Source organism: Elephantulus edwardii, unplaced genomic scaffold (assembly GCF_000299155.1).
Source record: "Elephantulus edwardii isolate Elephantulus edwardi_28Jun2011 unplaced genomic scaffold, EleEdw1.0 scaffold00091, whole genome shotgun sequence".
Taxonomy (NCBI): domain Eukaryota; kingdom Metazoa; phylum Chordata; class Mammalia; order Macroscelidea; family Macroscelididae; genus Elephantulus; species Elephantulus edwardii.
The window spans coordinates 11,380,417-11,407,150 of NW_006399841.1; the positions used below are offsets into that span (position 1 = coordinate 11,380,417).

The 26,734-nt window shown below is 44.0% G+C and overlaps 1 protein-coding gene across 1 annotated transcript in view; it reads right to left on the minus strand.

Annotated features, from left to right (window-relative positions):
* Nucleotides 1–26,734, minus strand: part of CNTN3 (contactin 3 (plasmacytoma associated)) — a 292,769-nt gene that overhangs the window by 250,178 nt on the left and 15,857 nt on the right. The window contains exon 2 of the mRNA XM_006890641.1: nucleotides 6,482–6,608. Coding sequence (XP_006890703.1) covers nucleotides 6,482–6,608 — 127 coding nt within the window. The remainder of the gene's footprint in view (nucleotides 1–6,481; nucleotides 6,609–26,734) is intronic.

Sequence of the window (26,734 nt, forward strand, 5' to 3'; positions counted from 1 at the left end):
TCAACATCCAGCATGTTACATAATGGAGCCTAAGGGGATAATTAATTCAGATTTACTAGTTAGCTCTGGTGGCCTAGTGGCAAGAAGCTGTGGTGCAATCCCAAAGGCACACAGTTCGAGGCCACCAGCTGCTTCATGGGAGAAGGATGGACAATCTCCTCCCATGTGATTACCTCTGAAAACCAGCTAAGGGTCAGCTATCGGTTAGCTCCGACTATACAGTACTCAATAACAACAACATAAAATGTGGATACGCCGTCTCCGTGATTCTTCATGACAATACTGACTCCAGGAACTTGCCTGCCCTCTAGTTACTATCATCCCCTGGGCTTTGCTGTTTAGTTTTTTGTGGGTTTTTTTTTCCTATACCAGGCGAGCAGTCACTCTCTGTGGAGCATTTAAGTCTTAATCCTCACGGAAGGGGCAGTCACACCCCACTTTGTTTGAGAACCTTTCTAAAGTCAGGTGGGCACGGGTGCCGTGAGCGGGTACAATGTCAGAGCAGGAAGCAGCATCAGGGATGATTGTTGTCAGAGGCGGCAGAGCCGTTGAGTTTCAAACGCCTTGCACGAGCTGTCATCTACCTCTGTGCGCTGCGGGAACTATGGGTACTCTTCGTTCTTCATGTCTGTAACCACCCAACGTCAGGACCACTTCACCACCCTCAGTGGTTGGCTGTGAAGTGGAGATCGGACCCCACAGCCCCCTTCACTGGAGGAATCAGGACCCTGGAAGGAGGAGCTGACCTTGAGAGAAGTCAGGAAGCTGACCTTAGGAGATCTCTCAGAAAGGATTATGGTCCCAGGAACCAAGAGAATTCCACGAAACACCTCCTTCTTGTTAGGTTCCATCTAGTCAAGTATGACTCGTAGTGACCCTGTGAATGACAGATCTGACCCCTGTCCTATCCTGTGCCATCCTCACAATCTCTGACAAACTCAAGCCCATTGCTGTCAACCCACCTGCTTGAAGGTCTTCCTCTCCTCCACCGTCCCTCCAGCTTTCCAAGCAAAATGTTCCTATTCATCTTAGGGCATGAAAAATAAAATACTAGGGACGTCAGATTTCTATGAGGATATGCAGAATATGCAAATTACATATACTAGAAACGAACAAAGATCACCAATATTCTATATTAGGGAGTTGTGGGAGCCCAGCGGTAAGGAGGTGCACTGCCGTCCTAAAGGCACGTGGTTCAAATACACCGGCTGTTTCAGGGGACAAAGATGGGCCATTTCCTCCCATGTAATTAAACTGCCTCTGAAAACCTGCTGGAGGGTCAGCTATGGGTCAGTTCCAACCAGACAGTACAACAGCGACATTTTATGTACAAAACAGAAGATACAATTGATAATTTAAATGCTATATATGTACGATATAACATATATGACTATATACATAGCATAAATACACACACACACATCATCGTTCTTGTTTTGCCATTGGTACAGACTCAGAGCTGACCTTCCACAGTGTTTCTGGAGGCAGGTGTGTGTAAGTGTGTAGATCTAGATATATCCATCTATATATCCATCTTGGCTCCATAGTCAACAGTCTTGGCACCAGCAGCCAGGAAATTAAAAGGTGCATTGCAATGGGAAAGTCTGCTGTTAGGGACCTCTCCAAAGTGCTGAAGAGCAATGGTGTCTCTTTGGAGACTAAGGTGCGTCTGATACAGGCCATGGTCTTCGCAATCACCTGTTAAGCATCAGAGAGTTGGACAATGACCAAGGAGGATAGAAGGAGAATTGATGCCTTTGAGCTGTGGTGCTGGAGTAGAGTATTGAGAATACCATGGACTGCTAGGAAAACAAACAGATTTGTCCTGGAAAGGGTTAAACCGGGTGGCTCCTTGGAGGCAAGGATTCTGAGGCTCCGTCTAACATACTTTGGACATGTTGTGAGGAGAGACCGGTCCTTAGAGAGGGACATCATGCTTGGGAGGGTGGAGGGACGCACAGGAAAGGAAGGCCCTCTATGAGGTGGATTGATTCAGTGACTGGGGTAATCAGGATGGGAGTGTCAGAGGCAGTGTGATTGGCACAGGACAGAGCGGAGTTTAGGGCTGTTGTACATAGGGTCGCTATGAGTCACAGGCAACTCCACGGCACATAACAACAACAACAACAACATATATCCATCTATAATCTTGTGTGCAAGTATGCTTTCCAAGCAACAACTCAAATTATTTTTAAATCACTCCTGAAATAAATGGTGAGCCATATTATTTTCCTTTTCTTACTTAACATTGCATGCATTTAATTATATTTCAGCAAATTAAATATGTGCAGGATGTTAGGCCATTTGAGAGAACAATATTTAAGAGATGCAAAATTGGGCAACCCCCCCCGCCCCCGGCCCGCCAAACTGTGGAACGCTAGTTAGCTCTTCCAAATTAAAAATATCTACCCGACTCGCCTCACGCTGTACTGCCCTTGTTCTACAGAGGTGGCACTTGTCATTTGAGTCATTTGACAGGGAAACAAGAAACGCCCAGATTCTCAAATGTTCTGCTCAACCTACAGATTGACCAGATATGGACAAAGCCTGCAATGCCGGCACACACGTTCCCTGACTTTAAACCACGCAGTGTCCTCTCATTCTGTTTGGACAAGTATCCTGTGGCCTCGGCTGCCATACTGAATAGCAAAGCTCTGGAGCTTCTTGTTAGACTAAAAGTGGAGAATGCCATGTCCACTTTTAGCTAGACACCTTATTTCTTTGGCTAGTTCTCAAATACGTAAAATATAAAGAAGAGTTAACACTTAAAAGGAGACTATAAAAGAAAGTATCTGCATTGTAAACTTTTAGTAAAGAGAGCCTACAATCTGGACCAGGATTCACGAATGCTATCAGTTGTCTGGAGCTCACAAATAGCTATATCTCCTTGTCCTTCAGTTATGTCACCTGTGTAGTCCTTATTGGTATTTGCCTATTTTAGCCCTCTCTGGCCCAAAAAGTCTCTAATGGATTGACAAGAGTCACTGGGGTAATGGGGTAGGTGTGTCAGAGACAGTGAGACTGGCTCAGGATAAGACAGGGTTCAGAGCTATTGTACATAAGCTCGATATGAGTCACAATCGACTTGACAGCACATAAGAACAACAACTGAAAAAATAAGGAGCCCTTGGATGGCGCAAACTCTCAGTAAAGAAGACTATTCACCAAAAGATCAGAGTTTCAGAGTCCCCTTTAGATGCCTCAGAAGAAAGTCCTGTCAATGTGACAAGAACAGAGCCACAGCCGTGGAGCACGGTTCCACCAGGATGCACGTGAGGTCTCCAGAAGTCAACGCACAACGGCACCTGCCACTTCTCTCTTTTTGTTTCTCTGTTTGGTTTATTTGCTTAAGGCTAAATGGTCCGCTCAAGTGGCCCCAGCTCCTCCACTTTAAGGTCTTTCCATTGTAACAACTGTTAAGATTCAACTCCTTGAGAAAGAAAAGTGTTAAAACTTCCGCAGGGTAACCTCTTTCAGCACCATCAGCAATTAGGATGAGACTCAATACTAATTAACCTTTAAACATAGACCTTGAGACTCAGGTGGGGAAATGCAAAAGAAAGAATAAAATTCTCAATTAAACCATAAGACAAGTAATTTCTCTAGAGGATTTCTGAACTTTTGGATTTCTAATACAGCCAATTAAGAGCTCTTTTTTATCCTACAGGATAGTAACAAAGAAAGGATCTCGCAACAAGTAAATCTGCCTCAGTACAAAAGACAGGCTCTGGGCTCTCAAAGGATGCTCTTTCACAAGCCTCATAACTCTGCTCTGAACCTGGGCTCACATGTTTGGACTGTCCTTACCCTGCGCTTCGAATGACTTTCCTCCCTCCTAATCTTCCTTTTCTCTCTCTGTTCTCTTGCTCTCTCTATAAAAACCCACCCACACAACTTAAAATAGGTATGTTCTAAATATCAGTGCATAGTTGCACTATGTAATCTTCCAAAAACAATAGAAAGGGAATAGATTCTCAACTGAATGTCTAGAAAATTAGGTAGAATATTGCTCAGTTAGGGAGCTCAGGTGGCCTTAGCATATAGGAAGTTGAGCTTTGAAGTAAAAGATAGGTAGTTCAAATCCACCATCTCCTCCACAGGCGAAAGCTGGGCAGTCTCTTCTCATGAGATTTACAGCCTCTGGAACTGACTGGAAGTCTGTTGTCAGCTTGTTCCAACATAACAGCACATAATAACAACAGCATGTTGTGTCCCATCATGCATCGTATTTAAATGTTAGAAACCAATTCAAGATACATATCCCATAATCTTCATTATAAACATTGTTCAAAATGTAACAGAAATACCAGAATAACATCCCAAGGCATCTAACAAAATGCAAGAATCACTACACAAATGACAAAACTTCACTGACATTTTCTACATGTTACTACTATGTTTAAACATATCTCCATAGTATTGCAATAATTACATGTACATACAGAAAAATAATAATATAAACCTATTTTTGGATTCCTAAGCACAAGGCTTCTAGCTATTTGATAAAACTTTACCAGCATGATTAATCAACTCATGTAAAAAAATATTCCTCTATGATTCCAAATCTAGTAGCTTGACAATTTTTCAGTTGAACACAATAATCATTAAATGATTCATAAGAGAAAAGCCAGAAAGACAGGCCACATATGTCATGCCATTCACATGGATTCTTTATCTGTTTATATCATATCTATGAGAATAACACCCTGTTTTAAGAAGAAACAAATAGGTGAATGTAAAAACCAAGAGAATGCCCTAGGACAATTCTGAAGGGGGAAAAAAAATACTCCCGGGGGGGAGTTTGTGTGGGGAGAAGGGTGCAACAATGAATGAATGGAATTCCAAAATCTCTGTAGATATTCATTGAAATGAAAAATAAACAACCTAAATTAAAAAAAATACTCCCAGGCTAATACTGTCTTGTTAATTTTATCTCTTCTCCCAAAATAAATGAGATTTTCAGATGTTGCATATATTTGTGCCTGACTAATTCAACCACTCCATGAAGTCAAGTCTTTTGGTGTTTGGATAGTTTAAATTGCAATAACACCAACAAATATGCTTTCATTGTGTTTACAGAGCCAGGAGTGGAAGAAACACGTCAATGACATCCACCAGTTCTGACAAGTCATTTGACAGGAATCACAATACACAATCTGTTGGAAGTACACAGCAGGTGCTCAATAAACACACTGTGGCATACATTTGAACAATGTGCAATATTACCCCAAAAAAGGAGGTGATTTTGACAACTTCCTATTGCATAAATGCAAAGTCTATATTTAACCCAATCCTGATCCAATTTACAGTGATGGTGTCCATTTTTTTTATGGGTTAAGAGAACAATACAAGTTATGTAAAAACCATAGTGAATGATTTTTAAAAATGGAAGGAGATTCTTACAGGCTGCAATTTTCTTATTACGCAAATTATAAAAAAGGTTTTGTCACACAAACTAATGGTATGAGCAAAGCTCTGTAGCTGGAAACAGTATTGAAAGTGAGTGTTGTTTTCACGTGCTTCAAGCCCTCGATCACAGCCACTAACACGAAGGCAGTATATATGGTTTATAAATATTTCCTCTCTTCCTTAAGAGGGCCCTCTAAGTACCCCTTAGATAACAATCATTCATCTTGTGTTGTTTAATAAACTAAACACTCATATCTTCCAAATAACCCACTGTGATTCCAAAACTATTACTGGGCTTTTTTTTCAAGGTTGTGAAAGCTCAGATTTATTTTCTTTTTCTTCCACCACTCCAAGATGTGGAAAGGTTTTCTATAAAGAGTTATCACTTATCAGAAAAACACAGGCCTTAAAATGGTAAAATATGTAGTCAACTAAATATATTTTCTCTCCTTTACACCTAATGAACTCCTAAACCAATCTAGGAAAGGGGTGGAGGGAGAAGGTAAGCTGCAGTACTGATTTTTTAAAGCTAAGGCTGATTTTAAATCATATTAGAACACATTTAATCTCTTTTCACAAGGGAAATGTTCCTAAGGACCATAAGAAAATACAAATTTTTTAAAAAGGCTTAGTGAACATGAATAATCAAGCAACAAAGACATAATACTGAACACTCTGACACTGGTGCGTCAAATGCGATAATGGTCACCATGGTGGATGGTGTTTGGTGGAGCTCCCCAATTAAAACAAGCTTGGAAACAGGAGTGGCATCCACTTCCGAAATAGCTTGCCTCCGGAAATTCTATGAACCTGGAGAAACGATGAAAGTCATACAAGTGTTCAGGTCTTTTCTTTATAGGTTTGCTATGAGTCATCTACGACTCAACGGCACTTAACAACAACAACAACATGTATCTAATATGTTTAACACATCATGCTCATAACCACAGCTTCAAGTGTTATTCCTGATGATATAAATATAATGAATCAAACAGAAAAAAGTTCACAACTGCCCCCCTGGTTAATATTTTTTGTTTGTTGATAGACAGCATTTTCAAGCTTTTCACCATACCTGTAAAGAGGGGAAGGGTTGCCTCTTGCTTCACAATTTAAAGTTATCCTTTTATCCTCTGAGCTGACAGGAAGAATGCTGCTGCTGGGTTCTTTGATAAACACAGGGCCTTGGAAGAGCAGTTCACCTGGACAGGTAGAGACAGCAAAGAGTCAGCGGCACTGCAGACCTGCATTCCAGAAAAGAGGAATGAAATCATCGCTCCAGTTCTTCAGACAACAACCTCGCTTATGGCGCTGCGCCTGGTTGTCAGCGAACCTGTTCTCAACAGCCCTGCATAAAGTCTAAGGGAATGGAAGCTGGTATAGAAAACACAGCAGCATCACAGGGACCTCTTCAAACTGTCAGGAAGGTGTCAGTACTTGCTTTCCCCTCTCCTGCCTGTTGGCAGAGTTCTGTGACAGCAGCACCAGACCTTCAAGGCTCACTCTCTGCCACTGACTCAGAACTGACTCTCAGGTGACCTGGTTTGTGAAGCTGTAAATCCTGTGGTAGGAGACTGCCCATCTTTCTCAGGGACACAGGTGGACCACCGCTGCTGGACTCAACACCTTTCGGTTAGCAGCATAATCCCAGTGGACCACGTCACCAAGGCTGCCTACGTGAAAATAAAGACACCCACTGGGGTGGGGAACGAGCCTACGGGACTGAGCAATGCTGCATTCTGTTGCTTTGAGTTGAAGCTCAGTCAACGGTACCTAACAGCAAAAATCAAGTTTCTTAACACTACTATTGTATTGCCTTTTACAGAAAATCTTTTGAGAACTGAGGCACAAACTGAGATTTGTATACCTATGTTCACAGCAGCATTATTCATCATTGCAAGAACATGGAAACAGCCCAAATGTCCAACAACAAATGAATGGATTGAGAAATTATGGTACATTCACACAATGGAATACTATGCAGCACACAGGAGCAATAACTTTGTAAATAATTACCTAACTTGGGAGGGACTGGAGAGCATTATGCTGCATGAACTAACTCTGTCCCACAAGGATAAATTTAAGACAGTTATTGTAGAATGAGTACAAGGATCCAGGAGGGGTGGGAGAGGCTGGAAGCAGAGGGATGTGGATGCACAGGAGGAGGTGGGGATTAATCATTGGGTTGTACAATTTGATAGGTGAAGTGGGGTGAGGAAAATTGAAAGAATTTGTTCGAATTTGTATTTGGGTTTTGTAAATAAACTAGTAGAAGGGGGGGCAAAAAGAAGCCTCAACTCAGAAATTGCAGTTCAACTCAAAAGCAGTTCTAGTTCAGTTAAGAGAACTTGAACTTCCTCTGAGGTAAATTTCCACCTATCTACAAAACACCAAAATCTCCCCATGTTCTATGGCTTCAAAAAGGAACATCACTGGAGCAACATACACAGAGTCAGAGCACTTCCTGACTCAAGTTCAAAGACAGAGATCACATGTACGCTCCCCTTGCCTGGACCGCTCAGGACAGTTGCTGAGCAGTTCCTTTTCAAAAAGAGGAGGAGTCAGCAGCGCAAAAGAAAGTGAAACACAGCAAAAGACACTGAGAAGCAACTCAAAAGATCCAGAAACTAGCAATTCATATTTGGGCTACTTCGGACGGCAATATTATGAAACATATTTATCAGAGCAATGACACTCATAAAAGGCAACAAATGAGTGAATACAGTAGTTGAGATGCTGAGAATAACAGCAACTAATCTTGAATACCCTCTGAGCTCATGCTGGCTGTTTATTCCTCCCCCCCACCCCCGGAAGAGCAGAGCAGCCCTGAGGTCCACAGCGACTGGTGGCGGAGCAAATCCCACAGTGTCTCACTAACTCGGCCACATAACTTCCCACTCCAGAGGCAGGAATGTGGGCCAGGGCGCAGCGACACCTCCACTCGGTCCCATCTGTTTTCCCTGTTTCCACTCGGTCCCATCTGTTTTCCCTGCTTCCTCTCTCATACTTTGTACACACACTGTCAGGAGGGACCAGTCCTTGGAAAAGCACCTCCTGATGGCAGAGCTGAAGGGTCAGGGGAAACACAGCCAGAACTTCAACCAGCTGTCCTGACATGACTGTCACGCGAGCGCCAGCACGTCGGAGATCATTGGCTGGGGCGGCACAGAGCAGGGTGCAGAGCTGTCACTCACAGGGTTACAGAGTCAAATCAAATCAACAGCGCCCAACAGACTCAGAGCTCCTTGTCAGCTGTCTTCCAATTGGCTCCTGACAACAGAGAATCCATGCACCCAGAATGAAATACCCCCTGGCCCTGCGCTCCCCCACAGTTCCAAGTGCTGTGACCCACAGCATTGGCACTGGCTAATGTCAGACATTGATTACCAGGCCTTTCTTCCAAGCCAGCCTTCGTGCAGAAGTTGTGCTGAAATTCATTCAACACAGGTGACCTTGCTGGCAGTCCAGCGACCAGTCGCATATATTCCAGTGTCACAGCAACATGCAAGACACCACAGTGCCACAAACTGACCGATGGGAGGGGAGATCAGGAGCTCTGTTCTCATCAACTCAGTAAATGAGTAAGATGAACCCAGAGTTCTCACAGCATCTCTATCCTAGGCAGATGCTATTTCAGAGCTGAGTGATAACAAAAGAAAGATTTTAATGATACAGAGACTATGTTTTCACTCTCTGGTCACCTAAGGCGAAGGGAGACACACAGAAAGTTCAACAGCCCACCCACACCAACGGAGCTCTTAAGTGCGGGAAGGAGTATCAGATTCCAGTTGTCAGGGTCTTGTGTGGTTCCTTTTCATTAAACAGTACTGTGTTCAATACGATCCAAGAGAACAACCAGCCTGCTTTTTCTGGCTCAGCATTTCCAGATGTGGTGGTGGTGGTGTTGTGTACCACAGAGTGAGAACTGACCCATAGCTGACACTCCAGTTGCTTTTCAGAGACTGTAACTTGCATGGGAGGAGACTGCTCATCCTTCGCTTGTGGGGCAGTGGGTGGATTCAAACTGCAAACCTTTTACACTGTCATCACGATTCCTTACCACTAAGACACCAGAACTTCTATACTCAGTATCTCAGAAAGCACAGGCTTCTAAAGGCTCTGCTCTGAGAAGGTGGACTAGATAAAGAAGAAAGTGGCATCAACACTGAAGGATAACTAGTAAAACATGCATGGGAACTCACGTGCGGCAGGGCTGAGGATGCACAGGGGTGTAACCACAGGGTCGCACAGTTCAGGGGGTGGAGGGAGGGGGGGAAAGGAAATGGGAAGGATCTGGGCGAAAAGACAAGGTGAAAGTGGGCAAAAGCCAATGGTGATTAATTTTATAAAACATAATGCATGAGAATGATTGTATGAAACACAATGTGAATGAAGAATAGTGTAAAACAGAATGTATACAAACTTTGTAAACCAATTTTTAAAAAAGGAGGATTGATCATCAACATCCTGTGTTATGCAGATGATACAACCCTGTTTGCAGAAAAGAAAGAATTAAAGCATTTAACATCAGATCAAAAACTAAAGTCTTCAGTACCAGTTCCATCTTAACATCAAGAGAACAAAAATCTTCATCTTTGCATGAACAGGCAACATGAAAGAAGAACAAATGGCCGAAGTCGTCAATAATTTGATCTCATTTGGATCGACAATCAACACCCTTGGTACCAGCAGTCAGTAGATCAAAAGATAAGCTGTACTGGGAAAATCTGCTATCAGAGATCTCATGAAAGTGCTAAAGAACAAGGATGTCAGTGTAAGGACTAAGGTGCACCATATCCAAGCCACGACATTTTCAGTTACTTCCTATGTATGTGAATGTTGTACAGTGAATAAGGACGACAGAAGAATCTATGCCTTTGAACTGCAGTGAAAACTGTAGTCAAAGAGTACCAAATATTTCATGGACTGTCAAAGGACAAACAAGTCTGTCTTGATGGAGCTGTAACCAGGGGACTTCTGAGAGGCAAGGACTGTGGAATTAATATCTCGTACACTTTGGACATGTTGTCAGGAGGAACCAATCCTTGGGTGGGGGGAGAATTATCACACTGATAATGATAGAAAGTTAGCTAAAGAGAGGAAGACCTTGAATGCGCTGGATTGATACTCTGTCACAATGGGCCCAAGCATGCTGGAGAAGGTAACAGTGGTGCGGGCTTGGGCTAGCTTCCGATCCGTCATTCACAGGGTCACCATGAGTGGTAATCACTTTGATAGCACCTAACAACAACAACAACAACTACAAAAACAGCAAAACTCGTATAGACTGCCCCTCCCCCAGCAACACCCCAAAAGGCTCTGTGACTTTTTATACATTAGCACAAATCCATAATCACATGAGACGGCGTGGGCCATGCCTTACTCTGCACACAGTGACAGGGACCACTCCGTCGTGCTTCAACAGAAGGCACCAGGTGATGGAGACTCTGGGGTTCAAGTGCTCACCCCTTGAGATCAATATAAACGCAAAAGGAACAGACACTGGAGTCTTTACTGACCTGAAACCAATTAGACAACCTTTTCCTCAAACCACATTTTAATGCCCCAAAGGGCAGAACTTCGATCATTCAGCCACGTATTCCTAACTAGGAAAAAAGCACCTTGGTGGTGGACAAAGGGTGAACTAAGTGGGTTCAATGTAACATGGAGACGGATTCTGATTTTCACTTTTTGTGAAAGCAGCGTTTCTTCCGAAATGCCAGCCTGGCTCCAGAGTTCTGTGTAAGTTTACAACTGAAAATAAAGGGAATATAACATTTCCAGCCAGGACTAATAAGTTCAAAAACCCAAACCTAAGGTGTTAGCCTCCCCCTCAAACACCCACAGGCTACTCGGAGTAACCGCCTTTGAATGTAAGTACAAGTTTCATGAGCTCCTCAGGTAACGCCATGGAAAGGATCAGACGGCGGCCGAGCAATTCTAATGGTCATACTCCATGAAATTTTTATGAAGACTGACAAAGAAAAAAAATAGACAAGGGATTCCAGGCAGCTCGCATTACTTTTGCTAAAAGAAATGAAATTCCTAAAAGGCGGTGATATGATCTCTGAAATGCTAGGAAAAACAGGAAAGCGTGCTCCATTTCCCCTTGCTGTTTTCTGTCTTATCCACATGAAACAAAACAGCCAGGCATAGTAAAGGGAATGAAATTCTGAAAGGGAGAGTCAGCAGTGCTATTGAAAGCAGAATTTAAGAGGATGTGAGCCTGGAAAGAAATATTAAATTCATTTACTAGACATCTGACCTAAAGAGAATGAATTCCCAGCTCCAGCCGGGGTCAGAAAAAGCCAAATAATATACTGCCCACATGTTGAGTTAGGCATCACGGGCCCTGCTATTTATTCTACAGGGGGGAAGAAGATAAGGGGAAAACAGACCTTTTTTAAAAAAAATTTTATTTTATTCTAGTTTTAAAGTAAGAATAAGCCCACAGAGTAAAAATAAAGCCCACAGTATTCCCATGTCAGAGGAGAATAAAGAACACAATCGTAGGTGAATTCACTCCTTTAACAAGTATCTGGATGCCAGACACAGAATAGCACGTGGCCAATCTGCCTGGCAGACACTGATGGTGGTCCTCTTGACAGGTCCTCCCTACTTCCCTTGTCCCAAGAGCCTGCCTTCCCCACAGAGAATGAAGCACCATGCATAAGAATTTCCCAGGATGCACTGCAAGTCTCAACCAAGGAGATGGGGCATGATACCATCAATAGACAAAGGTGAACAAATGGGAACTTGACTTCTCGACCTTCAGAGCTCTGGTGAATTAGAGGTGTAAGGAGTTGCACGGCCAAAACAAAGGCAGGAGGTTCAAATCCACCAGCTTTTCCATGGGAGAGAGACGGGCAAATCTTTCCTCATCCTGCCCTTCCTCTTCCGCAATTTAATGTCTATGAAAACTAGCTGGAGGTTCAGCTATGAGTCAGTCCCAACTTGATGGTAAGTAACAACCACCACCTTTCTGATACAGAAAATGCAGGGTCAAAAGGGAGGCTTAGGATTAACAAGCCTGTCAAAAGAACATGGGGAAGAAAGTTGGAGAAATGTATAGAGAACACGCACCAAGAAGTCAACTCAGAGTCTCTCATCTTTAGCTTAGAGTGAGCTCCTTAACTCCAAGCAGCACTGGCTTGAAAGATAAACCTCTAATGCATTTCTGTCACCTGCAGTGGGGGGAGGGAGGGGGCCAGAGCTGAGAAAAGGCATTATAGTGTGCTTGAAACAAACAAGAAAATAAGCTTACCAAAAAAGAACTAATGTGTCTGTTTTCCACACCTGGACGTGGTCTCAAGCTTTTATGGTTTGGGGGGGGACGAAGGGGGTGGATGATGGCTTACACCTGGAGCTGGTATTCGGCCCAATAGACAATTGAAAGTGATAAAAATCTTTTCAATAGCTAAAATTGCTAAGTACTAATTTTCTATATTATTTCCCCTATTCTTCACTTTCTATTTTATTTTCTCTCCTCTAAACAGAAGTACAAGAATTGCTAAAAAAGCAGCATCCAGTAATTAGGAAATTAGAACTAAAGGGGGCGGTTAAGCTTTACAGGTGCTAAAAATAAAAAGAAAAAACATGCTCCTCCCTGAGCTGGTACAGCCCTTCAAAGACGACCACTATGTCTATCCGAGCACTAATACCGTTATGGCGACGAGACTGAGGAGCGTGAGAGACGCCCACGCCCATCCACACACAGACCACCATGACTCATGGCAAAGGCTGAAGATTTGGCCTTTGACACTTTGACTTAACAAAATAATCACAGGCTTTGATGGAGAGTATCTGTTTCACTGAATTGTCACAATATTCGCAATTCATTGCATCAGACTTGTAGAAAAGAAAATAATTTGGAAGTATCTCAGAGAGTGTGAAACAATCTCACTACTTTCTCACTCTGATGGTTGCATTTCTGATTGCTGAAATGCTCTGTACAATTGAATGAACACCGTGAATTCATTCCCAGTTAAACTGAAGAAAAATTAAGTGATATGTTTGGATAGAAACAGCTTTCAAGGAGACGAAATGAAAGAAGTCTTTGTAGATAAAAATATTTTCATAATACCTCACGCTTTCTTTATTTAAATTTTTGCTTTTGTCTCTTTTTCAATGTAAATTCTAGTGCTTGGAACCTCTTTGACATTCTTCTGTAATCTCAGCCCACAATTACATTTTTCTTGCTAGACAGTTTAATGGCAACTCCACATGATAAAAGAAGTTACAACGTTCTTGTGAAGTGCAGCCTGCCTTCGGTACAGCACTCCTAGGAGAACACAACTCATAGTCCATCTATTTGAAAAGGGGGGAGGACCACCCACAACCCCACACCCAACATGCTCCATCAGTCATTGAACATCTTCAAGAAATGTAAAAGCTCACAAGGTTGTGTTGTCAAACAGAAAAGACTTCATATCTCTGCTCCTTTAGAAACATTTCCTTATGTTTCAGCAGCGACGATTACCTTTGTTGTTTGTTTATCAAAGAGATTGGGTCAAGGTTTCTTATGTTGAAGCATAATTTCCTTCCTGAATTTTGAGGAAGAAGTTTCATGTGAAATTCTAGTTCCAAGCTGTTGTTTCTATGAAAAATAAATTGTACAGTAAAGATTTCCAAGCATTGAGGACTCTCCTTCATACGGTCGCTGTGAGTCGCCTGTGAATCGATGGCACTTAACAACAACAACAATCTTCTTCAATATAGATTATATCTCAACATCAAGAAGACAAAATTCTTCACCACTGGACCAATAAGCAACATAATGGTAGATGGATAAAAGATTGAAGTTGCCAACAAGTCCACCTTACTTGGATCCACAGTCAACACCCATGGTCTCAACAGCCAGGAGATTAGGAAGTCTATCACATTGCCAAGTCTGTTATCGGGGACTTCTCCAAAATACAATGAAGCAATGTTATTGGTTTTGGACTAAGGTGTGCCTGATTCAGGCCGGGATCTTTTTAGTCACTTGCTGTGCATCTCAGAGCTGGACAATGAAGAAGACGGCCAAGGAAGAGTTGATGGCGTGGAGCTGTTGCGTAGAGGAGAGTACTGAGTATCCCACAGATTACCAAACGGACAAACTGACAGGTCTGGGAGAAAGTGCCAGAAGAGCACTCCTTGGAGGTGAGAATGGCAAAGCTTTGTCTCACATACTTTGGGCGTGTTGCTAGGAGAGGCTGTTCCTTGGAAAGGAGCATCATTCAGGAAAAGGCAGAGGGGTAGAGACAGAGAGGAAGACCCTCGATGAAATGGACTGGCAGTGACTGCAGCAAAGGGCTCAGTGCTCAGACTGTGATGATGGGCAGGACAGGACAGAGCTCAGATCCATCGTTCACAGGGCCGCTGAGTTGTACTTGACAGCATCTAACAACAACAACAACAGTATAAACTGGTTTTAATGGAGAAGCTGTTAAGTAGTTGCTGGTGATGGTTTTGGCTTTTGCTTTGGTGGTGGTCTTTTGAGAGCTGAGCTCTCCTAAATGAAAGGAGAGAAGCTCGTATTCTTTCTTCTCCTTCCCTGTCAGGAAGCACTGTTTCTAAATGCCCAAGGACAGGAGGCACCGTCTGTATCGCCCTCTCCACTTCTCTTCCCAAGCTCGGCGTGTGCACTTGTATTCCAGGACACTGAGGCAGAAGCCAGAGCCGCGGGATCTAGTGCCACGGTAGTTAAGTGCTTGGCTGTTACACAGCATGGCAGTGGTCGGGACCCACCAGCTGTTCTTCTGGAGAACAAGGACATGCAGCTTCTGTAACGACTTCAGCCTTTGACAGCCAGTGGCGTGGGTCTACTCTGGCCTCCATCCGGGTGCTGAGCTCAGGAACTGACTCAACTGGAGGGTGTTTTAGGCAGGACACGGGACACGTAAGGAGAGCCAAAGGCTCAAACAAGCAAAGAAGAGATGGATTCAGTCCCCAATCGGCACACGTCACACACAACCACCCCCAGCAGAACTTCGAGGTTAAGACAAGCTGTACAGAAATGCCTGGAGCTCTCAGAAATCAATGAAACCCTGCGGGTCTCAGTGCTCTGGTCAGCTCACGGGTGGCTCAGGTCTAAGAGGCACTCCAGCTGGTTGTTTGCAGGACACCACATGCGAGAGGTGACTGGGGGAAGCTACCACCCAGCACCATCGCCAGACCCTGAGGTAGACTAGACTTCCCATGGCCAACTCACTGAGTCCTAAGTATTGGTAAACACTCAGAATGCAAATAGTAATTGATTGGTATGTCATTCCTTAATCTTGGCAGAGGACAAATACGTAATACTGGGAGCTGGTTACACTGAGCACTCAAAACACAGTTTGAAACAATCATTTAAATAGTCACTGGGCAGCCCACGTTTTTGTGGACTTGTCTCACTGAGGGGTCCTGTCTTCATCTGGGAATTGGCTCCTGGTAACACGCCCGAAGTAGACTGGCCACACTGCTTCCAAGAAAAATGTGTCTGTACTTGCGGCAGCCCAGGAAATTCTGAATGCCGTTCGCCAGCACCAGAATCCACAGGCACTGATTTCTCCATTCGTTTTCTAGCTTTCACATGCATCCGAGGTGACTGGAAACAGCACTGCTCATATCAGGTTGCGCACAGGCGCATACGCTGGCATTGTCCCTTAAAGGGTTTTTTTGCAGATTTGTCCAATACGTTTTAGAAGCTATAAGGCTGGAGAAACTGTTACTGACCCTCCTTTTTATTATAGCTTAGCTGTAATTTTTCCTATTTAAAAACTCTTGAGAACATTTTATGTATTCTGTTGTTGTTGACGTGCCATCAAGTTGACTACGGCCTGTAGCGCTCCCATGTGCAGGGCTCTGAACCTGCCCTATCCTCACCAGCCTCACCATTTTGGACATTCCTGATCCCACAGCCCGGATCTCTGTGTCTGACCCTCTACCCTTCCAAGCCTGATCTCCTTTTCCATGGACTGGTCCCTCTGGGCCGTGTCCCCCAAGTATGTGAGACAGAGCTTCAAATCCTTTTCCCTCCAACAAGAAAACTAGTTTCACCCTCTCCAGGACAGACCTGTTGTTTCTCCTCTGGGTCATGGCACTTGTATTGTCAGTTGCCATCAAATGGCTCCAACTGGTGGTGACTGTACGCATGATGGAAGGAAACATGACCTGGTCGAGCCGCCTTGTCCCTGTCACAGGCTGGAGTCCATGCACCATCTATCCCTGCACATCCACACACTGAGGGAACCCGGTGTTTTTTTCTCATCTAATCCAATCAGGTCTTCTAGTCAGAGGATAAGGACTCCACCTTTCAAAGGACAGCAGCACCCGTTTCTATTCCCCTGACACTCCTAGAGGGACGCCTGCTGGGCATTTAAATACACAGCTGCTAACTGCAAACCCACCAGTCATTCTCCAGGAGGAAGCTGTAGCCATCTATCCCTAAGGATGGTTCTGGAGACTCCATGATGAACTGCTAGTCCCCCTTCCAGGTTCACTTTGAGATGGAATCAATTCGAGAGCAGTGCAGTTTCATTTTGTGTTTTGGGGGGAGGAGGTTAGTGTGACTGCTTTCTGGATACTTGAACTCAAGTTCATTGTCAAGGAGTCAAAACTGACTCAGAGCTCACCTGTCACTGGGTCCCCACAGCTGTAAACTGCCCGTGAGAAGACTAAGCTCACCTGACACTGGGTTCTCAAGGCTGTAAACTGCCCACGAGAAGACCAAGCTCACCTGTCACTGTGTTCCCACAGCTGTAAATGGCCCGTGAGAAGACGGCCCATCTTTGCCCAGTGCAACTTCCAGTGGATTCACACTGTCAGAGAGGTGCGGTCCCTGGGTTAGGAGTGAAACTCCTGAAAGGCCAAGTCTTTATACTGTACACACTGCAAAGTTCTCTTTTAATGCTAGCATTGTAACCTGGGGGTATACACTGCACCCTGCATCACTGCACATCATTTTAATTTACAGAATTCTCTATCTGACCAAAGACAGAGGGCCATTCCCGAACCACCACAAGCAAACACCTCACCATCTGATAAAGGCGATTATTTCCCTTTGGACAATTTTCCTCTGAGGATTAAATGCAGGCACCACACAGGAGCAGCGTCACTAAAATGCACAAGTAAATAGCACTTGATAGAGCGGCAGCTCTCACGTCAGCTCCCGAGGACCTCTTGAGGGCTGAAGGCAGGACCCTGCACTGGCTTTTAACAACTGGCTTTAACATGACAGCTGCCCTGCTCTTTGGGAAAAAAAAGAAAGAAAAGCAAAGCAAGCCAAGCTTTGGCGAGGCTGTCTCATTCCTCACCTCTCTCGGAGCATTTACTGTGGTTAAAATCATTCGAAGGGGAACAAACAAGATTATCTTCAGTAGAATTTGCACAAGGCATGTATCTTTGCCATTCAAAGAATCTCTGCAAAATATGCCAACCACCCCAGATAAATCCTGAACACAAGCCACGCATTAAGAGAATACATAACGAGATGAACTCCTTATGTTGGGCTGAATTTTCATTTCAAGCTAGGGTTGAGAGTTAGAATACACACCCCTCATTTTACTGGTGGCCTGAACAGGTCCCACTGCTCTGTGTTTTCCTGTCATAGTGAGAGCTTCCCTTCGGATGCCCTGTTTGCGTCTCAGATAGGAACTGAGCTCGCTTGTCTTGGCAGGGCTTTGCCAACAAAATACCCAACAATGACAAGAGAGGCATGGGATGCAGCCCGTCAGATCTTCTCAGGCATTTTAATTTGCAAAATTTCACATTAATGGCTATCCAGGGTCAAATCCATCCTGCCGGTATGTTGGACACTGATTGTAAAGTACCCTGATGAAAGGAATTGTTTTAAATAAGCATGTCTCATTTACAATTCTACAAATAACACACAAAGAGCTAAATTTCTGCTTTATGCTCTAAAAGGGGGGAGGGAATCCCGATAAGACAAAGGACAACAGAGTTTGACATTGTTGTCTAATTCCAGCAGTGGCCGTGCTCATCCTTACAGATGGACCACATGGCCAGGGTTTAGATGTCAAGTCCTGAAGACAAGTCAGGCATCCACAACTGTCTGAAAGAAATGCACCTAGAACTATAAATATGCACAAATATCTTTGTTTACCAAATAAATTACCTAGGCTTGACAGAGACCATTCCCCTCTCTGGACTGTTTTGCTCCTGACCTATCAACCCAAAGGCAGAGAAATTGAATCCAGAAGCTGTGCCACTGGAGCTATAATCTGGTTGCACTTTGACAGCAGCAGGTTGTGTACTTTTAGGTCTTAAGGTATAAAGGTTATATTTTTAGTATCATTAAGCGACAATCCCATTTCATCAGATGTTCCATTTAGTGATGGCTTCCCATCTTTCCAAGGTATTTCAGTGACCTGTGTCCACACTGCCGCCTCCTTTCCCAACTGTGACCTTCAGATCCACTCAAAATATTCTTGAGAAGGACCCTGCCCCTAGTATAGGAAAGGTCCTGGACAAACAGCGATCTTATCAATGTCCAGTTACGCATCGCATAACTTCTGTGAGATGTTCTGTGCAATCGGACTCCTGGGACGTGGGTGCTGGGTGGGTGCCACACATTAGTCTCATCCTGCGTCTTGAAGGAGCTGCAGCCTCCACAGGGCTCCAGGAGCCTCCAAGTGATCTGATGGTCATTTTTGCTTTGTCGTCGATCCATATCCTCAGTAATTTCTCCATGTCTGGTGCAGGTCCCTCTACCATTTCTGCCATTGGACATTATAGCTGCCAATACATCAAATCTTTAACAGCCTGCCTGAGGAATTTCCGTGGTGTGTTTTTGTTTGTTTTGTTTTTAAATTTTTATTTTATACATGGTTTATTCACAAAGTCTGTATACACTGTTTTTCACATTGGATCTTCCCCTTTTTCTTCACCCCACCCCTCCACCCATCAAACTGTGCGACCCTATGATTAGTCCCCCAGCTCCTGTCACCCTCCTGAGAGGTAACATCTACTAACTTCCCCCTTGTGTTAGGTTATTATTGCCTTTGCTTTCACTTATGAATTGTTATTGCTCCTTCACATCCTGCGATCATTAGCGCTGAACGTGCTGTTTGGGAGGCATGGTGTGTTCCACAAAAATATTTTTGAAAGAAAATTTAGCAGAAAGATAATGCTATCAACAGTCAAGAGACACATGACACATAAGCACGGACACTGCTGTCTACAAGTCAAAGTACACACATAAGTGGAATTTTTTCTTCATAATACAAAAAAAAAGAAAAGGATGGTGAAACAGAGAAAATATATATATACATATATATAATTTTGTGTATGTATACACACACACACACAATATATATACACCATTATATATTCCTGGCAGGGCAGCTGCCTTGTACAGAAGACACAAGACATGTGTGTATGTAAATGTATGTGTACGTGGATATGTGTATCCGTATGTGTGTATGTATGTGTATACGTGTATGTGTTTATGTATATGTGTGTACACAAGTGTGTATGTGTATATGTGTCTGTGTGTCTGTGTATCAGTAGATCCATTATTCATAGCATTACTATAAGTCACAGTAGAACTGTAAGCACCTAAGAACAACATAAGTGTACACACACACACATTGCGGGTGAGAACCTGTTATATTCACTACATCCCATTTTCCAAGTGGAGTTTTTGAACTCTACTATGACCCTTTAAGCCCACAGACACGCATGCTTAGATGAACTTCCAACACAATGATAATAATTAAGGGCTCCAATTATTATACATCAATGATTTATAAGACTGAAAAAGTATAAGAAAGGATGCTTAGATCTCTGTCCAAATGGACACTACTGCACAAACTGTACTTCTACTCCCAGAGAGGGGCCCACAAGGCAAATCCAACGTGCACTCCGTGTTTGGATGAACTGTGGCTGAGATCCGTTCATGAGGCAGGAAAATGCAAACTGTAGAGTCGGTAGAGAGCATTTATTGATCACAGTCTCACTCCCTCGTGCGTGCGCTGTCTGGAGCTGCTTCTGCATGACAATGACAGTACTGAGTTGTCACAGGAGAGAACGCAGGTCTCAAACCTGAAGTATTTTCTATCCAGAGTGTTAAGTCTGCAGACCTGAGATTCAGGAAAAAGCATGTCCATGAGGAGGAATTTTGACTTTGGAATTTTGACCAGATGATCTTGCCACCGGCCCTTCGATAAGTCAATGAAATCCTCTGAGCCTGGGTTCCTAACTGTTTTAATGGAATGATAAAAATAATACAGATTTTATTTCCTAATGGACTTATGAGCAAAACTGGGCATTCAGTACCGCTGCAATACAACAAAAGTACATGATCTGACTAAGGCTGCTTTTGCTATCCTTGTAAGGAACTTTAATTACATTGGACTGAAGAAAGATAACGTCTGGCAAAGTAAGATTAGTCAGTGGGTTTGCTCACGAAAGCCCTGTATCTACACAGCAAGAAGCTGTACTGCAACCCGAAAGGCATTGGTTCAAGGCTAACCAACTCTCCAGGGAAAGATGGGCAATCTCCTCCCTCCCGTGCAAATTAACTGTCTCTGAAAACCCACCAGAGGGTAAGCTATGTGTTGGTTCTGGCTCTATGGTACATGAGAACATCTACTTGGCTTAGACGATCGCATGGAACTGTCCCCTTTGTGGTGGCTGTGAACACTGACACGTGTGGTCACCATCTGATCTGAGAAATAAACATGAGTATTATGACTGAAACAAAAAGTTTCCTATCAATCGACAGAGGGTGGGAACTGGGAACTGCCAACAAATGGTTCCTGCACCAGCCCCCAATGAGATAAAATGCTCCAGCAAGGCCTCCCTCTCCCCTCTGCCTCCACGTGATTACTCACCGTCAGTGGGGAACCAAACAAAATAAGCAGCAAAGTGCTTTCCAAACCCCTCGAGGCAGAAAGAAGCATCCGATTCTTCTGTGCTGCTGTTGGCTGGGTGCTTATTGTCTCTCTTCTCCCATAATAGGAATAATAGACCAACACTGAGCATTCTCAATTTTCTCCAGTGCATAATCAAGCAAAAAATAGCCACAACAATAAACAAAGTCACCTGTGGCCTTGCACACGCTACACTAACTGTTACTCCTGCAATGAATGACAGACGTAACTCGGAAGCCCACGTAGTGCACGGTTCTTTGGTCAGTATGTCATAACCGCGCGTGTAACCCTGGCTGATGGTCACCACTTCTCTCCAGAGGTCTGTGTGTGTGTGTTTGACCTTAATGATGGCTTTCATTTGCGCCAGCACACACTCACACGCTCCCACAATAAGAGTACAAGGGTGAAAAGTTCCGCCTTTCTCGTACAGTCAGACAGGGAGCTCTGGTGGCCTAGTAAGCAGCTGTGCTGCCCACCAAAGGGCAAGCGTCTCCAGTCCACCAGCTGCTTGCTGGGAGAAAGATGGGCAATCTCCTCCCATGGCATTTACAGCCTCAGAGAACACCCCAGAGGGGGAGGGTCAGCTAGGCTTCAGTTCCAACTCAAGGGCAAAGAGTCAAGTTACAGAGTCAAAGAAGGTACTTTAAAACCATTCAAGATCAGATTCTTTTCAGCTTTTAGAGGGTGAAAACAAGTCTTTCTTTGGAGACTCTGAGTTTGAAGCCCCGTGTCACAAACTTTGGGCACGTGGCCAGGAGGGACTAGTCCCTGGAGAAGGACCTCATGCTCGGAAAGGTGGAGGGACAGCTCAGGAGAGGAAGATCCCGGATGAGATGGACTGACACAGTAACTGGGGCAATGGGGGCAGGTGTGCTGGAATTAGTGAGACTAGCTCAGGATAGAGCAGACTTCAGAGCTGCTGTGCATAGGGTCGCTATGAGTCACAGCTGACTCAACGGCACAGAACAACAATGCATCTTCTGAAACTACAGCACATCTTTAGGAAAACAATTGAGGTAATAAGCATTTTTCACAGAACAACAATGCATCTTCTGAAACTACAGCACATCTTTAGGAAAACAATTGAGGTAATAAGCATTTTTCATTCAATTCTCAACTCTCCTTGCTGTAAAGGTAATCTGACTCATACCTGATCCTTCTACACGTTTCTGAGGCTATAAATCCCATGGGAGGAGACGGTCCAGCTTTCTTTTGTGGAGTGGCTAGTGGATTTGAACCACCAGAGAAGTGCTGCTTCTGAATCAGCAGCACCGCTCTGTAGGGAGTCTGCCACCAGTGCTCCTCTGGATAGAACTGCTGTTGTGATGTGCCATCAAGTCAAGTATGCCTTTGGGGCACACGCACATTGCAAGGAATCTTTGTTGCTGGGGTTTGTAAAATGAGCCCATTTGTTCAGATGCCTACAAGGCCCCACTAGGAAGAAGCACACACTGAAAGTGGAATATAAACTTCATAATAAACACAGAGAAATAAAATGTAGTTAGGAATGATAAGTCCATGGATTATGAAGGGACAGAAGTGGTTGTTGTTAGGCGCTGTTGAGTACGACCCATAGCAAACCTATGAACAACCGATCTGAACTCTGTCCTATCCTCGCCACCCTCTTCTTCCTGACACACTCGAGGCGCATTGCAGCAGTCACTGTGTCCACCCACCTGGGCGAGGGTCTTCTCCTTCGCCAACCCTCTGCCTTTCTGAGCATCATGTCCCTCTCCAAGGAGTAACCTCTCCTAGCAACCTGCTTAAAGTATGTGAGGTGAAGCTTTATAAACATCTTTGCCTCCAAAGAGCACTCTGGCTGCATCTTCTCCAAGACATATTTTGAATACAAAGGAAAGTTTCGTAATTACAAACTCAGTTGGAGATGTCTGGCATAAAATCCCCAGAAATGTGCCATCTGCCCTTAAACTCCCTGGAGGGAACATCCTGGCTTTCCTTCATGGTTTACAGACCCCTCAGAGCAAGAGAGAAGACATGTGGGGGTCAAAAAAGGATGTGGAAGGGAGATAAACTATCCCCGGTGCTCAGGTGTTCTTCAGTGACACTATACTCACTAGTGTCCCCACGGCCACAAGAGGAAATGGATAGTCACAGCTCAACAAAGAAGAGTCCAGGGGTCACAGACCACCACACGTCACCACACCACACCCATCACCAGCCCTCAGGTCTTCTTTCTTGACCACCTTCCACAAACTGGGTGCTCTCCTTCAAAGACGTTGGAGCAATGACTGAAAAAAGAACAGCTTCCTTGGGGTACCTGTCTGACAAGGTCACCTGCCACAAGGCAGGGCTCAGACCTGAGGGATCCTCAGTTTTGGCTTTAGACTGTCCTTTTAGTTAAAAAGAACAAATTGCCTCCTGTTTAAGTGACAGGTGGGGATATTACTTTTGTCTCCAGAATCCCATAAATAAGAAGAGTAAACCCAGACGGTATAAAGAGAAAGAAATAAGTCACTTCCAAGATAAGAGCTGAATTCCTTAGCTGCCAGGTAGAAGGAGAAAGAGCAGAATAGAGAGGTCTGATGATCAGGGAGAGGCACGGAGAGCTTTTATTCCGCCATTTTCCCCGTAATATCAAGTTTATGTTGTATTGCTTCTTTGTAAGTAATCACTCACCATACATGCATTACCATCAAATCAGACTGACTTTTGGCTGACCCACCATTGGGTTTTCAAGGGTATAAATCACTAGGGAAGAGAGTGACCATTTTTCCAGTAAGCAGCCTCTCGCAGTTCAAACCATCAGAGAGGTGCACCTTTCGTAAGTAACTGTGCACTGGCGAATCGGGAGCATTCACAGCTGACCCTTCAGGGAGTCTTCAAAGGCAATAAGCCGCATGGGAGGAGACTGCCCATCTTTCTCCCAAAGAGTATCTGGTGGCTTTGAACTGTGTTCCTTTGAGTTGAGAGGACAGGTCCTTGTCACATAAGCCATCAATACAATATGAACAAAGAACAATTATCTTACATTCATTAAATATTTTTAAATAGTAATATAATGAGTACAACTTGAAAGCAACGATGGTGGAACTTCATCTCACCTGCTCTGGGCCTGGCGTTAGGAGGAGGGACAATCCTTGAAGGACAGCGTGCTTGCAAAGTGGAGGCTCAGCATAAGAGAGGAAGATCTTCAGTGAGATAAATAATAGTGACTGTAGCGGTGGGTTCAGTTATGTCAGTGACGGGGACAGGGGCACAGGACAGGGCAGCCACCAGATGCGCTGGCTCACTGCGTCACGCTGAGGCACACTTCACTGACAGCACGTTGATGACTCATTACCAACAACACTTCAGTCTTAAGAAAATCTTTGCCCAATATTCTATTTTTATATTTAAAAACATTCAGTAGGTATAAAAGAGTCTCTGGTTAAAATAACAAGATGAACTTCCAATGCAATGATAATAATTAAGGGCTCTAATTATTATACATCAGTGATTTCTAAGACTAAAAATGTATAAGAAAGGATGCTGAATAATTGTCTTTATGTATTCATTTCTTGATGAATCAAAGAAAACTAATATTCCATACAGCACTAGAAGGAACCTGCAGCCTTTTTCCTTTTCACTGTATATTCTTCAAAGATAATAAAAGGACATTCTTTGTGGGTAGTCTTAGTTTGCACTACACAGAACAATGTCCTAGTATTTTCAATGGCTTGGTATGCATTTGAAAACTGGACAAGGAATAAAGAAGACTGAAGAATCAGTGCCTTTGGGTTGTGGTGTTGGAGAAGGGTATTGGATATCCCACGAACCACCCAAAGTGTAAATAAATCTCTTTAGAGACAAGGCTGATGAAACTGCATCTCACATACTTGGGCATGTTGGTACGTAGAGACAGTCCTTGGGAAGAAAAAAAAAATGCCATGCTTGGCAAGGTGGAGGATCAGAGGAAGAAACAAAGACCCTCAACATGTGGACTGGCACAGAGACTGTTATGATGGTTTTAAGCATGGCAGAGATTGTAAAGATGACACAGAAGGCAAGGTCCTGATCTCTTGTTCAAAGGGCTGCTATAAGAGTTTTGTTGTATTTTGTTTTGTTTTGTGTTTTTTTTTACTTGAAAACACCTAACAACAATAATTGAAAAAAATATCACTGAATTATAAAAATATCTAGGTGAAGTAAAGAAACTTATACTTGGACCAAGAGGCAGTCGTCAGAACAGAGCATGGTTCAAAATTGGGAAGGGCGTACGCCAGGGATGTGTCCTGTCTCCATACCTTTTCAACCTGTACGCAGAACAGATCATCCGGGAGGCTGGGCTCTATGAGGAGAAGCATGGCGTTAGGATTGGTGGGAGATCTATCAACAATTTGCGTTATGCAGATGACACAACCCTGCTTGCTGAAACTGAGGAGGACCTGAAGCGCTTGCTGCAGAGGGTCAAGGACTGCAGCCTACAATATGGATTGAGGCTCAATGTCAAGAAGACAAAGATTCTCACCACTGGACCAATTGGCAGCATCAGGATGGATGGTGAAGAGATTGAGTTTGTTCACACCTTTAGTCTGCTTGGCTCCACAGTCAACAACTCTTGGCACCAGCAGCCAGGAAATGAAAAGACGTATTGCGTTGGGAAAGTCTGCTGTTAGGGACCTCTCTAAAGTACTGAAGAGCAATGGTGTGTCTCTGGAGACTAAGGTGAATCTGGTACAGGCCATGGTCTTTGCAATCACTTGTTATGTGTCAGAGAGCTGGACAATGACCAGGGAGGACAGAAGGAGAATTGATGCTTTTGAGCTTTGGTGTTGGAGAAGAGTGCTGAGGGTGCCATGGACTGCTAAGTAAACAAACAGATTCATCCTGGAGAGGGTTAACCCGGGCTGCTCCTTGGAGGCAAGGATTCCGAGGCTTCGTCTGACATACTTTGTTCATGTTGTAAAGAGAGACCGGTCCTTGGAGAAAGACATCATGCTTGGGAGGCTGGAGGGCAGGCGCAGGAGAGGAAGGCCCTCTGCGAGATGGACTGATTCGGTGACTGGGGCAATCGGGATGGGTGTGTCGGAGACAGTGCAATTGGCACAGGACAGAGCAGAGTTTAGAGCTGTTGTACACAGGGTCACTATGAGTCACAAGTGACTCGAAGGCACATAACAACAACGACAACAGGTGAAGTAAGTCTTTGCCATTGTTGGCAAATGAAAACCCCAAATTGTTTCAATAACCAGATCAAACAAACAAATGAGGGTGTTAGCAATAGTCATTTCCATTTGATGAGAGTCTGATGTGTTGGACATTAGAACTCTCCACAGGATTTCTTGGGTTTCATCTTTAGGGAAACAGATCATCAAAGAGTTCTGGGGAACAGGTCAAATGCGCAGCGAGCTGTTAGGTTAGCACTCCACTGGGGGTCTTATGTCACTCAGGGAGCTTGAGGATAAGAAACACTGCTTTAAAATATGAACCCCAGATCACAAAAGCTAAAATGACTGTTTCCTGATAGTTTC